At 42.5% G+C, this 12,883-nt stretch overlaps 1 protein-coding gene across 4 annotated transcripts in view; it reads right to left on the bottom strand.

The window, feature by feature from the left end:
* The window catches only part of JPH1 (junctophilin 1), a 90,663-nt gene that overhangs the window by 28,464 nt on the left and 49,316 nt on the right, over nucleotides 1-12,883 (bottom strand). For all 4 annotated transcript variants that reach the window (XM_059394742.1, XM_059394741.1, XM_059394740.1 and 1 more), the window contains exon 3: nucleotides 3,925-4,043. In XM_059394742.1, coding sequence (XP_059250725.1) covers nucleotides 3,925-4,043 — 119 coding nt within the window. The remainder of the gene's footprint in view (nucleotides 1-3,924; nucleotides 4,044-12,883) is intronic.

Consider the following 12,883-nt stretch of genomic DNA (forward strand, 5'->3'; position numbering starts at 1 on the left):
TCTCCTCTCAGCTTTCCTGGCTTAGAAACCTGATTTCATCAGCACTTTGAAGTACAGCCATCCCTTGGGGGCAGACTCACATCACCAGAGCTCACAAGACTGATGTCAAACACCAGAAGGTCAATTCATGAGTTTCCCATGAGCAATGTAAACATCATAGGCCAGGGGCCTGGCCCGGAGGGTGCCGGCCCATGCTGCTCCTTTTGGGAGACCTCCGTGAGAAGCTCAACCGAAATTAGAAGGTTACGGTGAACACGGAATCAGGACAAGAAGCAAGAGATGAATCAAACATCTAAAGGCATCAGGCTCTGCTAGCCTGATGCATCCATTTCCTCAGTGGGATGGTCTTGCCAATAAAGCCATACATGGTTGTCTACGGTTCCCTGCATCCTTCCCCAAAAGAGAAATGTCCTTGCCAGCTCAACTGCAGTACTCCAGGGTTTGGCCACGGCTTCTCTCTCCCCTGGATGGTGTTTGGATGGGTGCTGCCAATGTTTGCCTCTGTGGCCTTTTTCTTTTCTATACTACTTTGTGTGACCAATTGTTTAGGTAGTTTTAATACACTTAATTGGGTTATAAGGAAATCTTACTGTAAATATAGCTGTGCCATCACTTATGATCACTTTATGTATCTTTGGGCAGTCCCACAGGCTCATTTGAAAATTTAACCCTGGGAGCGAAATGTCATTTCTAAGTTCTTGGTGGAGGGTGACCTGCTGTGTCACTCATACACATGACAGTGATGGTCTGTGTGTAAATGTGTAATTATCTACACATACAGTCACATCCCTCTATTTGTATGCTTTCCATTATTTGTTGGAACTTAACACCCTTTGGGTGACAAGGCCTTCCCATATGTTTATAGTTTTTTCCTTAGTTTTTTTTTTTTTTTTTAAGATTTTATTTATTTATTTGACAGACAGAGATCACAAGCAGGCAGAGAGGCAGGCAGAGAGAGAGGGAGGAGGAAGCAGGCTCCCGCTGAGCTGAGAGCCCGATGCAGGGCTCGATCCCAGGACCCTGGGATCATGACCTGAGCCGAAGGCAGAGGCTTTAATCCACTGAGCCACCCAGGCACCCCTTTCCTTAGTTTTTAACTGAACTGTAGAATAATGCAGTTTTGAACTAAAAGCGTTAGATTTAATTAAGATGGCAACTATCTGAAAATACTGCCAGCTCTGGGAAAAGCATTCAACACGTAAGGTACAACAAACCTCCTTTACCCCAGGGCCAACAACGTCTATGCAGGACACATGCCTTTCAAACAATGGAAATATTTATATCTAAGATATGTAAATTAAATCAGCAGCCTGACCTAAAAAAAAAAAAAAAGTACTTGAAAGCCCTTTTAGAAATGTCTATCTGATTTGATCACCCTATAAATGCGGAGTGGAAAGCTTGAGTTATATTCCCTTGAGAAGATCAATAATACTTGGTACAGAAAAGGCTTTCTGTCCAGTTGCTGCAGGAAGAGTTGGCTATGGGTCAAAGGGGATTGCAGCCTTCCCCTCAGCACTTGTCTTAAATAGACCCGTTGTCATCTTGTGCTACTGTGCTGTATTCATTCCTGATGGACAACTTGCTTGTATGAAGCTGGTATGTTAGCTAAGAGGGGGGCATTCCATTTTCCCACAATATTTTCTTCCCTCAAATGCTTTTATGCCATAAAAGGCTTTTAAAACCATCTAGTCTGGGAAACTGAGATGACCTTCAGTATCATTTACCTCTTGGTAACACCTAATAGAAATCTATAGGGGTCCTATCCCCCTCTCCACCCCGCAGACTTAACAACAGAAGCTAGAAACTACCCTCTGCAGACAACAATAACAAGTTTGTTTGCTTCCAAAGCAGCCCAAGCCTAGGGCTACTTCACGGAGCAGCACTATCTCCTGACTAATGAGCCGCTTCCCATGCCACTGGGGAGGGAACAGGACAGTCCTGGAACTCTGTGGCTGAACTCAGTGTGCAGCTCTCATACCTAACAGGTAGTGACCAACACACTTGGGCACCAGGAAGTGGGTGTTCATTTCAGACCAGAAAATAGTCTCTTCCTAGCAGAGGTCATTGCAAAGAGTTCCACTTTCTTAATAATATATGTATACGGTAGATGATTGAGATCTCACCCAGAGGTTTAGAAAGGAGGCACATGAAAGAAAACACCCATTATCACAGTTGTCTCCCTGGAGTTGAACTATTACAGAAGTCACTCTGAAAGCTCTATCACTCAGCAACCAGACAGGGTCCCTTTCTAGTGTTTATCCTAAAAAAAAGTCTTCTTGGGGCGCCTTGGTGGCTCAGTGGGTTAAAGCCTCTACCTTCGGCTCAGGTCGTGATCTCAGGGTCCTGGGATTGAGCCCCACATCAGGCTCTCTGCTCAGCGGGGGACCTGCTTCCCTTCCTCTCTGCCTGCCTCTCTGCCTACTTGTGATCTCTCTCTGTCAAATAAATAAATAAAATCTTAAAAAAAAAAAATCTTCTTAACGCCATCTTTTACTGTCTTCCTTCTTTGTAGAAAAAAAAACCCACCATGTCCTCCTTTCCCTCTAATTCCTCCATCCTTTCTTACAGCCAAGTTTCTAGCTTTTGTATGGATCTTGCTATTCCATCCACTTTGACCTGCCCTGTTCATTTGGTGGGTTCCAGGATTATTTACCTTACTGGAACCAAGCACAGCTGAGCTCACATGTTGCACAGGATGCTAGTTCTCCAGCTTGAGTTATAGAAACCAATGTGGAAAAATTCCTTATCAAGAAAAGATAAATTCTGATATTTATAGAAATTTATAGAACATGGATTTTTTTTTAAATTTTTATTTATTTATTTGACAGACAGAGATCACAAGTGGGCAGAGAGACAGGCAGAGAGAGAGGAAGGGAAGCAGGCTCCTGGCCAAGCAGAGAGCCTGATGCAGGGCTCGAGCCCAGGACCCTGGGTTCATGACCTGAGCTGAAGGCAGAGGCTTTAATCCACTGAGCCACCCAGGGGCCCCTAGAACATGGATTTTGATCTCTTTATCTAGAAATCTGTTCATCCCTCAATCACTGGGAAGATGCTGCTTCTAAAACAATGAAGAGGGTGCCTGGCTGGCTCAGTGGGTTAAGCCTTTGCCTTCAGCTCAGGTCATGATCTCAGGGTCCTGGGATTGAGCCCCACATCGGGCTCTCTGCTCAGCAGGGAGCCTGCTTCCTCCCCTCTCTCTCTGCCAGCCTCTCTGCCTACTTGTGATCTCTGTCAAATAAATAAATCTTTAAAAAAAAAATACCCAATGAAGATACATATATAAAAAATAGTGGCTAGACTATTATAGAAAGGGATGGAAACAATCTACTAAGAAACCATTAGGCAGTCAGTTAAATATTTTAGCCTATTGATATTTTATAACATTTGAGAAGTAAATGATCTGGATTGATTTTTTTAAATGAGGTTGTCATTTTAATTTATTCTACCATGACTTGGATTGTCCTGTTAATAACCACAGTCCTTTGAACTTTAGTTCTGATTGATCAAAAAAAAAAATAGTCGTAGTAGTTATTGGTTCATGTGTTACTACAGCTAATGGTATGGTTACAGGTGCCTCTGAATTTGGGATGTTTGTTACACCATGTGCAACAGGCACTAACATGCTAACACCATTTCTTAGAATCAGAAACTTCTTCTGGATTCCCTTCTCCTTTACTGGTATCAGCTCAAAGTTTACTGACAAGAGTCAGGAGGCAGGAAGGGAGAGACACTGGGGACTAAGCCAAATCTCCAGCACTTAATACTCAGCCTTCAAATACTTAGGACTTTTTGTACCTACTTGTTTTGTAGTATTGCTGGTACCCACGAAGCACAGACCTTTAAGGAAAAAGAAAAGGGGAAAAAAAAAAAAAAAGGACCAGAGGCAGTACCCCTGCCTCTCCCACCTCTGGACAACAGTCTCACCTGGTTGGTAGAAGTCAGGTGACAGCTCCCTGGCCACCGCTCTTGCGATGTCACACTCCTGGCGGGCAGCCTGGGCAGCCTGGTCGGCGGCGTCAGCTTTCGCTCTTGCGTGTGCAGTCCTACACGGGGCACAAAGGGCGAGTCAGCAAGGGCGGCACCTTGTTAATTACCCACCAACAAGCACGCTGTCTGCAGCCTGGGGCAGAGAAACACTACTGCACTCTTGGCCCCGTGCCTCTGCCTTCGAGTTTTGGGGTCCCTGTGCCGTGAGCTCTCTGAGGCCCACATGGGCGGAGGCCCACCTGTATGTTGAAAATAAAAGGCAGAGCAAGTTCTGTGCAGCTTGATGCAAAGCCTGGTGTTCAAAACTTCCTGGGTCAGATCTCCTGCTGACTTTGGTCAGCAGCCTCCCCTGCAAACCGGGAGACTAGAGTTAACAGCTTATGAATATGGTGTTCATGAGTTTAATTTCTGTGGCAGGATCTATGTAAGAATTTGATTAAGAAGGGTCTGCCCAGTAGCAGGCTGAATAAAGTAACTCTGGAAAAAAAAGTAGTGAAACTCTTATCTGTAGCCTTTATCTCCATGGTTAAATACTCCCTCTATGACTGATTCAAGGGACCAGCATGACATCACTGTGTGGTTGGGAACAGATGCCCACAATGGGCTCTCGCCAGCCTGCAGAAGCCAAGTGCAGGGTCTGCACTTAGGAATATGCTTAGGAGATTCTAAGGAGTCCACAGATGTTACCAGTCTTCCACCTGCCCCCGGCCCATCCTCACTCATGAAACTTCTCTTTCCAGACGACTAGGGTGAGGGAGAAGGCAGCTGGGTAGAGAATGGGGTTTCTTATGGCAAGACACAAGAACTGGTGTCCACCTGCCCAAGAACAGAGGATTTATAGGGTAAGACAGAGAACTCTAGGTTATTTACTTCCAAAGAAGACCTTGTCCAGTTAGTATTTAGATGATAATAATGGGTGTCTATTTCTTATGATTTTGTTAACTTTCTATGCTTTTTCACTAGTACCAGGCAGGGCTACAGATACCTCTTAGTAAAAGCTCGATGAAGGTTTGAAAGAGGTGCTTACACCTATTTCAGAAACAGCAGGAGAGGAAAAGTTGGGAAATAAGGTTGTGCCCTAGCAGTTCTTAAAGGGAGAGAAAAGGCCGGTGGCAGCTGGAGGAGCCTGGCAGACCGAGTTCCTGGGACTAGCTGCTGGAAGGAAGCAGGGAAGATGGGGTCTGACCTGAGATTGGGGTCAGGGGCTAACTGCCTAACTGGCAGGAGGTCCCGTTTCCAAATTCTCCAACTACCTCCTCTCTTTCTGTGTCTTTTTAAAAATTTTTTAAAATATTTTATTTTTTTATTTGACAGACAGAGATCACAAGTAGGCAGAGAGGCAGGCAGAGAGAGAGAGAGAGGAGGAAGTAGGCTCCCTGCTGAGCAGAAATCCCAGGAGCCTGGGATCATGACCTGAGCCGAAAGCAGAGGATTTAACCCACTGAGCCAACCAGGCACCCCTCTTTCTGTGTCTTTATGGGACACCTCACTCCTCCTTAGGACCTAGCCAACACTGGGGGCTGGGTGCACTAGAATGTAAGCTTCAGGAAGATTGGTCCTCTGCTATATTCCCAAAGTGTAGGACACTGTCTGGCTCCTGGGATTTATTGAGGGCTCATTTTATGAATAAAGGAATGAATGATGCGTCTTTAAGAACAGCTGGTTAGTTACTTAAAAATGAACAGACTGACAAAACGATAGAGCTAGTAAAAAGATCGATGGGTTGCGAAGGGTTTGGGGTCGAAGTGGAGGAAGGATGAATATAGGTGGAGCCCAGGAGAAACTTAGAACAGCGAGACTACTCTATATGACACTGTAATGGGGGCTCAATGCTATTATGTATATATCAAAACCCACTAGACAGTACCACACACAGAGTGAGTCCATTAGTCAACCACGGACTTTACCTAATACTGATGTAGCAATACTGGCTCATCAATTGTAACAAAAGTTCCCATTAGTGCCAGATTTTCATTATAGGGGAAATGATGTGGGTGTGGGGAGAAGAGGGAACGACTCTGTACTTTCTGCTCAATTTTTCTGTAAATTTAAAACTACTCTAAGAAATGAAGTCCATTAATGAAAATTTAATGGATCAACTTTCCAATCATCAAAATTGTTATTTCTGAATCACAGAGGATGTTTCAGATTATAAGGTATCATGAAATGGAACTAAAACCAAGAGGGTAAGACCATATTCCTGAATAAAGGGCTCCCTTGTGGGAGCCATCGCTGCTGATGGGAGACACTTCAGCCCCTGTGGTGCGCCTGAGAACCAGTGGATGCCCTCTGTTATGTTCTTTCACAGTTTCTCAGAATCTCAACTCTTTTCCCAGAATGATCTTCCATTTTATCTGCTATTTTTAGATAGAGCCTAATTATGTCTAGGCATCATAATTAATGAAGCCAGAGAGTACAGTTATGCTGCCTTATAATAAAATCTGCTAGTCCTTCAGTGATAAATTTATAAAACCAAGTACAAACAGTTTATTCTGTTAAAATCACAACACACCACCACATCCTCAAATAAGATGCTATCATTTATCTCTACTGCTTTTTACAATAACTGGAGAATAAACAAATACAGCTTAATCTTTCTGCAAATATATTCTGGAAGCACAGTGTCAGTCAAGCCATAACCTCTGTACTCTTTTACTTGCTCTTTCCTGTGAGACCCAACAGGGAGGGGGGAGCCTTTCCATCTTGTGCCCCTCCCTGTGTCAATGCTCCTATGCAGCTGGCAAGATGAGTCAAAACCACATTCAAACCCTAAGACAAGAGGTCTGCACGAGAGCTTCTGGTAGCCCTAGACCCAATGACAGGAAGTAGAAGAGAACAGGAACCCATCTGAGTTGGCTGTCGCCACCAGCTCTGTGCAGCCGGGCCACTGATAGGTCTGGATTTTGCCCGGGGGGAAAATCTGGGCTTAACTCTGGCTCATATTAGTGAATTCCTGTGTTCAAATCCCTGGCTCAGCTCCAGAGCAACCCACGACCCCTTTATTCAGCCAAGTGGTAAGACATGCCTTTGTTCATGGATTGGGGTGTGTGTGGGGGGGGGTTTCGGGCTGGTCAGTTTGGAGAGGACAGCTGCAACAATGCAAACCAGATACCCTGCTGCTGTAGCTGGTCATGTGGAACACACACACACACACACACACACACACACACACAAGTAGGAACATGCACGCCCAAGAAGCCTCCCACATGTTTAACACACTGCTGATATCCACGAATGATCAGACCCTCACGAATCTCCAAATATCATTATCACATATACTTTCTCCCATAAAATGCAGTAAAAAGTAAGTAAACAGCAACATCAGCTGTCGACTTTCTGTTAGGGCCATATATATATTTATATATTTATTTTCCCCCCAAATAAACCCAAGTTTTGGCTTGTAGAGAGTTACTATGTATGGGTGAAGAGGCAGGGAGACCTGAGCAGCTGGCTAAGCTCACACAAGCAGCTGGGTGAGTCCCCCCGGACATAAGTCCTGCGAGGGTCACTTGAGAACAGCCAGAGCAGTAAATGTGAAATTTCTGGGTGTAAGGCATTCCCTGTACACAAGAACTTAATTTAAACCTATTTTTCCAATCCGTAATTTGATGGTGAATGCCTGAAATTATTCTTTAATAACTGAAATAGTTTTTCATGAACTCTCAAGTCATCTTACTCAGAAATAAAATAGTCTGCCTTTTCCGATTTTTCCTTTTTCTTTTAAAGATTTTATGTATTTATTTGAAAGAGAGTGAGAGAGCATGAGAGGGGAGAAGGTCAGAGGGAGAAGCAGGCTCTCTGCAGAGCTGGGAGCCCGATGTGGGACTCGATCCCAGGACTCTGGGATCATGACCGGAGCCGAAGGCAGTCGCCCAACTGAATGAGCCACCCAGGTGCCCTTGAGTTTTCTTAAACTTCGTAATGCTTTTACAAAAACATCTATGGACAATATATTGAATATGCCTGGCATATACTCCTGCTAAAGTAACAAGCTGGCTCTTAGCTGTCTGTTGCAACTTCCAACTTCAATAATTTTTTTTTTAAGATTTAATTGAGAGAGAGCAAGTGAGCAAGTAAGGGGGGTGGGGAGCAGAGCAGAGCGAGAGGGACAAGTAGACTTCCTGCTGAGTAAGGAGCCTGAAGCAGGGCTAAATCTCAGATCATGACCTGAGCCAAAATCAAGACTCGGACACTTAACCCACTCAGCCACCCAGGGTGCTCCCAACTTCAATCTTCTGCTCATCTGTCCACTGATGTAGCTGATGAAGATTTTAATTTAGAATGGACAATATATCTGTTAATAATAAAACTGTATATGATATTTACAAATTTTGCTATTTCTGCCTTTTTATATGTTTTCTTTCCAACAATTAACTGCTTTTTTAAAAATGTGGATTTTGATGTCTTTTTAAATTTGTTACATTAAATCAAAGTCAGTTTACTGGCACAATTTAAAATCTGACAGCAGAGCTGGTGATCTATTTAGTTAGGAGGCTATACACCTGATTTGCTTTGATGTCCAAATACTTAAAGAAGATTATTAGGAAAATTTAAAAATGACCTCAATTGTGCATAAGAATCCAAATCTCTGATGATGGCAACGTCATTTTCCAGTTCCTCAGGCCTACACCCTTCAAGTCATCCTTGATGTCCTCCTTTCTGTCACATACCACATCCACAGTCAGCAAATCCAGTTGGCATTACCTCAAAAACCAATCCTCAGTCCAGCCAGTTCTTGTTATTGTTGCCGTGTCTGCCCTGATCACGCTGCCACAACCTCTCATCGGGTTCCTGCAAAGGCAGAGCTGACCTCCCGGCTTCTAGCGTCTGTTGACCATTCTGCTTCCCTTTTCGGTCTCCTGAAAATGCCTGACAATAGCTAACATTCCTTCCTGGGTTAAGGCATCATGATTAGAAAATGCAAAAAAACCAAAAACCAAACAAACAGAAAAAACCCACGATCTTTTAATCTTCTGAAATAAGAAAATGCCAAAAAACAAAAACAAAAACATAACAAAAAAACCTTTCGGACTGTGACCTTAACTCGTTTGTGAGAGACCCAGATTTGTGAAAGCCAATCACCTCATGCATACAGGTGGCCTTTTAAAGAAGAAATCAGTCTGTGAAGCAAGGAGTAGTACTCTTGACAGGACCAAGAGAGGAGTGGCTGCACAGATCTCGGCTAAAAAACAAACATGATTTTGAGTTCCTGTACCCGGAAGAGACTGTTCTTTCTATCTTGATCTGGTTCTCTGATAAGTCTAGCCCGGCAAAGCTCAGCATGTGTTCCTCCCGCTAAAGCAAGGTACAGGCGGGCCCTCAGATGTTAGTCTCGACTTCTGAGTTCCAATCTTCTATAGCTGACTGATGTAGCTGATGTAGCTGATGAAGATTTTAGTCTGGAAAATGGTTAACATGTTACAGATTCTGTTAAATCTCTATTTTCAGTAAATTTGGTTTGGGAAGACTACTTGTTTTAAGTCCAGTCCTTACCATTTTACCAGTTTTGTTTTGTTTTTTAAACTAGTTTTTACTAGTGTTAATTTTCTCCCTCAGTTGGTTTCTTGTTTATTAAGAGACAGGACCTGGAATAGTAACTTCAGGATGGAATTCTTAGGTCCTGGTTAAAAACAAGTTACATCATTAACAAAGAGTTGTCCTTTTCACAGGGCAGGAGTTCATCTCTTCCTTTTCTGAAAGTGTTATCAAATTATTTAGATATAAAATGTAAACTAAGGAGCATTATATCCCCATTGAAGTTTGGTATTTGATCTTTCAAGGGCCGAAACTTTCACAGAGGCGTGATAATATACTGGATTTGAAAGCATTACCAGTCAGAGACGAGGCTGAGGCCGGTCTAGGCCACAGATGATTCTTGTCTATGAGATCAAAAGTCAAACCACATTACATTAGCGATCATACAAATCCCTTTGTAGAATCATATCATACCCTTGGCTTTTTATCAAAGGGAGAGAGGAAGAACCAAGATTCATATGAAGAATGTTTACGGATCTTTTGTAAAATGCCAGCCCTTAGGTGTGACATTGTTATGTTTATGAAGGTCTTGGTGACACATTCCTCTTAAAGTTTAATGTCAGAAAAAAAATGGCCTCTGCTGATAAATTCGTGTGCCTCCTTGGATTATACAAGGAGACCTACATAATCTATTACTTCTCTTTTTGTTAAGGCTACTAGGAATCTTGGAATAAAATTATCCTCAATCTATGTGCATGGTTATCTTCTGTAACTACACGGCTTTAACATTCTCCAGTGTCAGGAATGCTGTTATGTGTGTGAATCATAATGCCCTGCAAATCCTTTTTGGAAACTGGCAGGATATTGAAAAAAAAAAAAAATCACCAGATCAATAAGCTCTTGTTATACTAAGTTTTCTGAAGTCTAGCCCCTTACTGTGTTTTAAAGCTCAGGAACACAGGTCATAATTTAGGGACAGCAGATCCTATTTATTTTCAATTTCCTTCACAGGATTTTTTCTACATCCGTTTCCAAGCTTGAACCATAGGTCCTCATTCTTAGGTACTTTACAGATTTTATTCCATAACATTTGATCAAATTTAATAAGCTTAAAAGCTATATAGTCTCTGGATAGCCAGGTCAAAGCCCATTTGTAATCCTCAGTTGGAAGAGAGGCCAAATGACTGGCTATCTACTACTTTATCCTGAGTTCTATACAAAAAAACATGTAAGGCATGTTTTATTCTTGAAATAATTTTTTAAAAAAGTCCTTTTTAATGAAGGTCATTCTAAAGTTCAAAAACACTACCACGAAATATGACTAAAAATTCTCATTGAAATATAATCACCTGCAACTCACTGAATGGGAGAAAATATTTGCTGATCATTTATCTAATAATGGGTCAGTATCTAGAATATGTAAGAACTTCTTCAACTCAATGACCAATATATAAATAAATAAATCCAATTAAAAATAGGGCAAGGGACTTGAATAGACATTTCTTCAAGGAAGATCTACATACAGCCAATAAGCATGTGAGAAGATGTTCAACATCACGAATCATAACAGAAATGCACATGAAAATCACAATGAGATACTACCTCACACTAAGATGGCCACCATAAAAAAAAAAAAAAGTAAACAACAAGTGTTGGTGAGAATGTGAAGAAATTTGAAACCTTGTGCACGGATGGAGGGAGTGTAAGATGGCACAGCTGCTGTGGAAGACAGCATGATGGGGGTTCCTCAAAAAATTAAAAATAGAAATTTCCATATGATCCAACAATTCTACACGTGGGTATACAGCCAGAAGAAACGAAAGCAGGGTCTCAAAGACATATCTGTACACCCACATTCACAGCAGCATTATTCACAATGGCCAAATGTTAGAAACCCAAGTGCCTCTCAATGAATGAATGGATAAGCAAAAATGTGGTGTACACATAGAATATTATTCAGCCTTAAAAAAGAAGGAAATTCTGACACATGCTGTAAAACATGGATGGGCCTTGAGGGCATTGTGCTAAGTGAAGAGGGCCAGTCACAAAAGGACAAACATCCAATGACTCCATTCATATGAGGTCTCTTGAGAAGTCAAGTTCATAGAGACAGAAAGTAGAAGGGTGGTTGCCAGGTGCTAAAGCAAGGGCAACGAGGAGTCACCATTTAACAGGTACAGGTTTGGGTTGTGCAAAATAAAAGGTTGCAGAACAAAGCACATGTACTGAACACTACTGAACTGCACACTTAAAGATGGTTAGGATGATAGATTTCATATTATGTATATTTTATAATTAATAAAAATAAAATCTAGTACATGATATCACCTGATGTACAAGTATTTATGGAGCATCCTATGTATCAGGAGGAAGTGAGGAGAAAAGACCAAAGGTTAGATTCTCAGATGAGAAGCTGCCGCACTAGTCTATGCCAGGGCACGGTTAAGTATGTAAGAGGGCAAGAGCTGGAAGGAATGACCCACGGCGTTTTAAGGGAAGGACTATCAGGACTTTGAAACATGAGGGCAGTCTTTATGTCTGTTTTGCCAGCTCTTAACAAAAACCTTGGAACAGGGATGTCTCAACAAACACTTGTAAAATGGATAAATGGCTAAGAAGGGAAACATGCAAGATAACCCCAAGAACTCTAACTTGGTATCCAGATGAATGGCTTACTACAGCTAGAAGGAGTGCAGGTGGTAAGGCAAGACAGCTGGAAGGTGATGACAAATTTAGTTTTAGATGAGCAGGATTTTACATGACACAAGCATTTCTAGCTAGAAATACAGGGCTGCGATGCAAAATAAAGGTCAAGGTTACAAACAGGATGGTGGGCGTCAGGATCTCAGAAGACAAGTTCATAAAAGAGGGATGAACTCATCGGGTAAGTGAGAAACAAAAAGCAAAGAACTGAGGATAGAGACAAAATTGTCCTAGGGACTTGGAGAAAGAAAGAAGTATTCCAACTTCTTGTTCTTGGGTAAATCCTGTGCTCCTCTTAGGAGTTAAGTGGGGCCAGATGGGAATGCGTCTCTTCTCTGGGGCAGAGGCACTGACTAGCTCATTTACGTAGTAGTCCCTGAAATAAATGCAGTTGGAATCTGAGGAATGGATGAGTGGTCACTCCTGTCCTGTGTCGGAGAAAGGTGAGGGCAGGGGAGAGGCTGCTGAATTTGATAAGAACCTTTGAGAGGGCAGTTCTAGCAAGTAGCCCACTGTAGAAGCCAGACTGGGCGGGGGGGGGGGGCAGCTGGTGAGGAAATGGGCAGAGGAAGTAGAGGAAGCAGGTGTGGGCCACATGCTAGAGACTTTTGTCCCAGAAAGGAAGGAGGAAATGTGGACAGTACCCAGAAGGATTAACTGGGCCAAGGGAAAAGATGTTTTACTCTAATCTTAAGAAAATGAGAGCTGATCTTATCGC

This window comes from Mustela nigripes, chromosome 3, assembly GCF_022355385.1.
Source record: "Mustela nigripes isolate SB6536 chromosome 3, MUSNIG.SB6536, whole genome shotgun sequence".
Taxonomy (NCBI): domain Eukaryota; kingdom Metazoa; phylum Chordata; class Mammalia; order Carnivora; family Mustelidae; genus Mustela; species Mustela nigripes.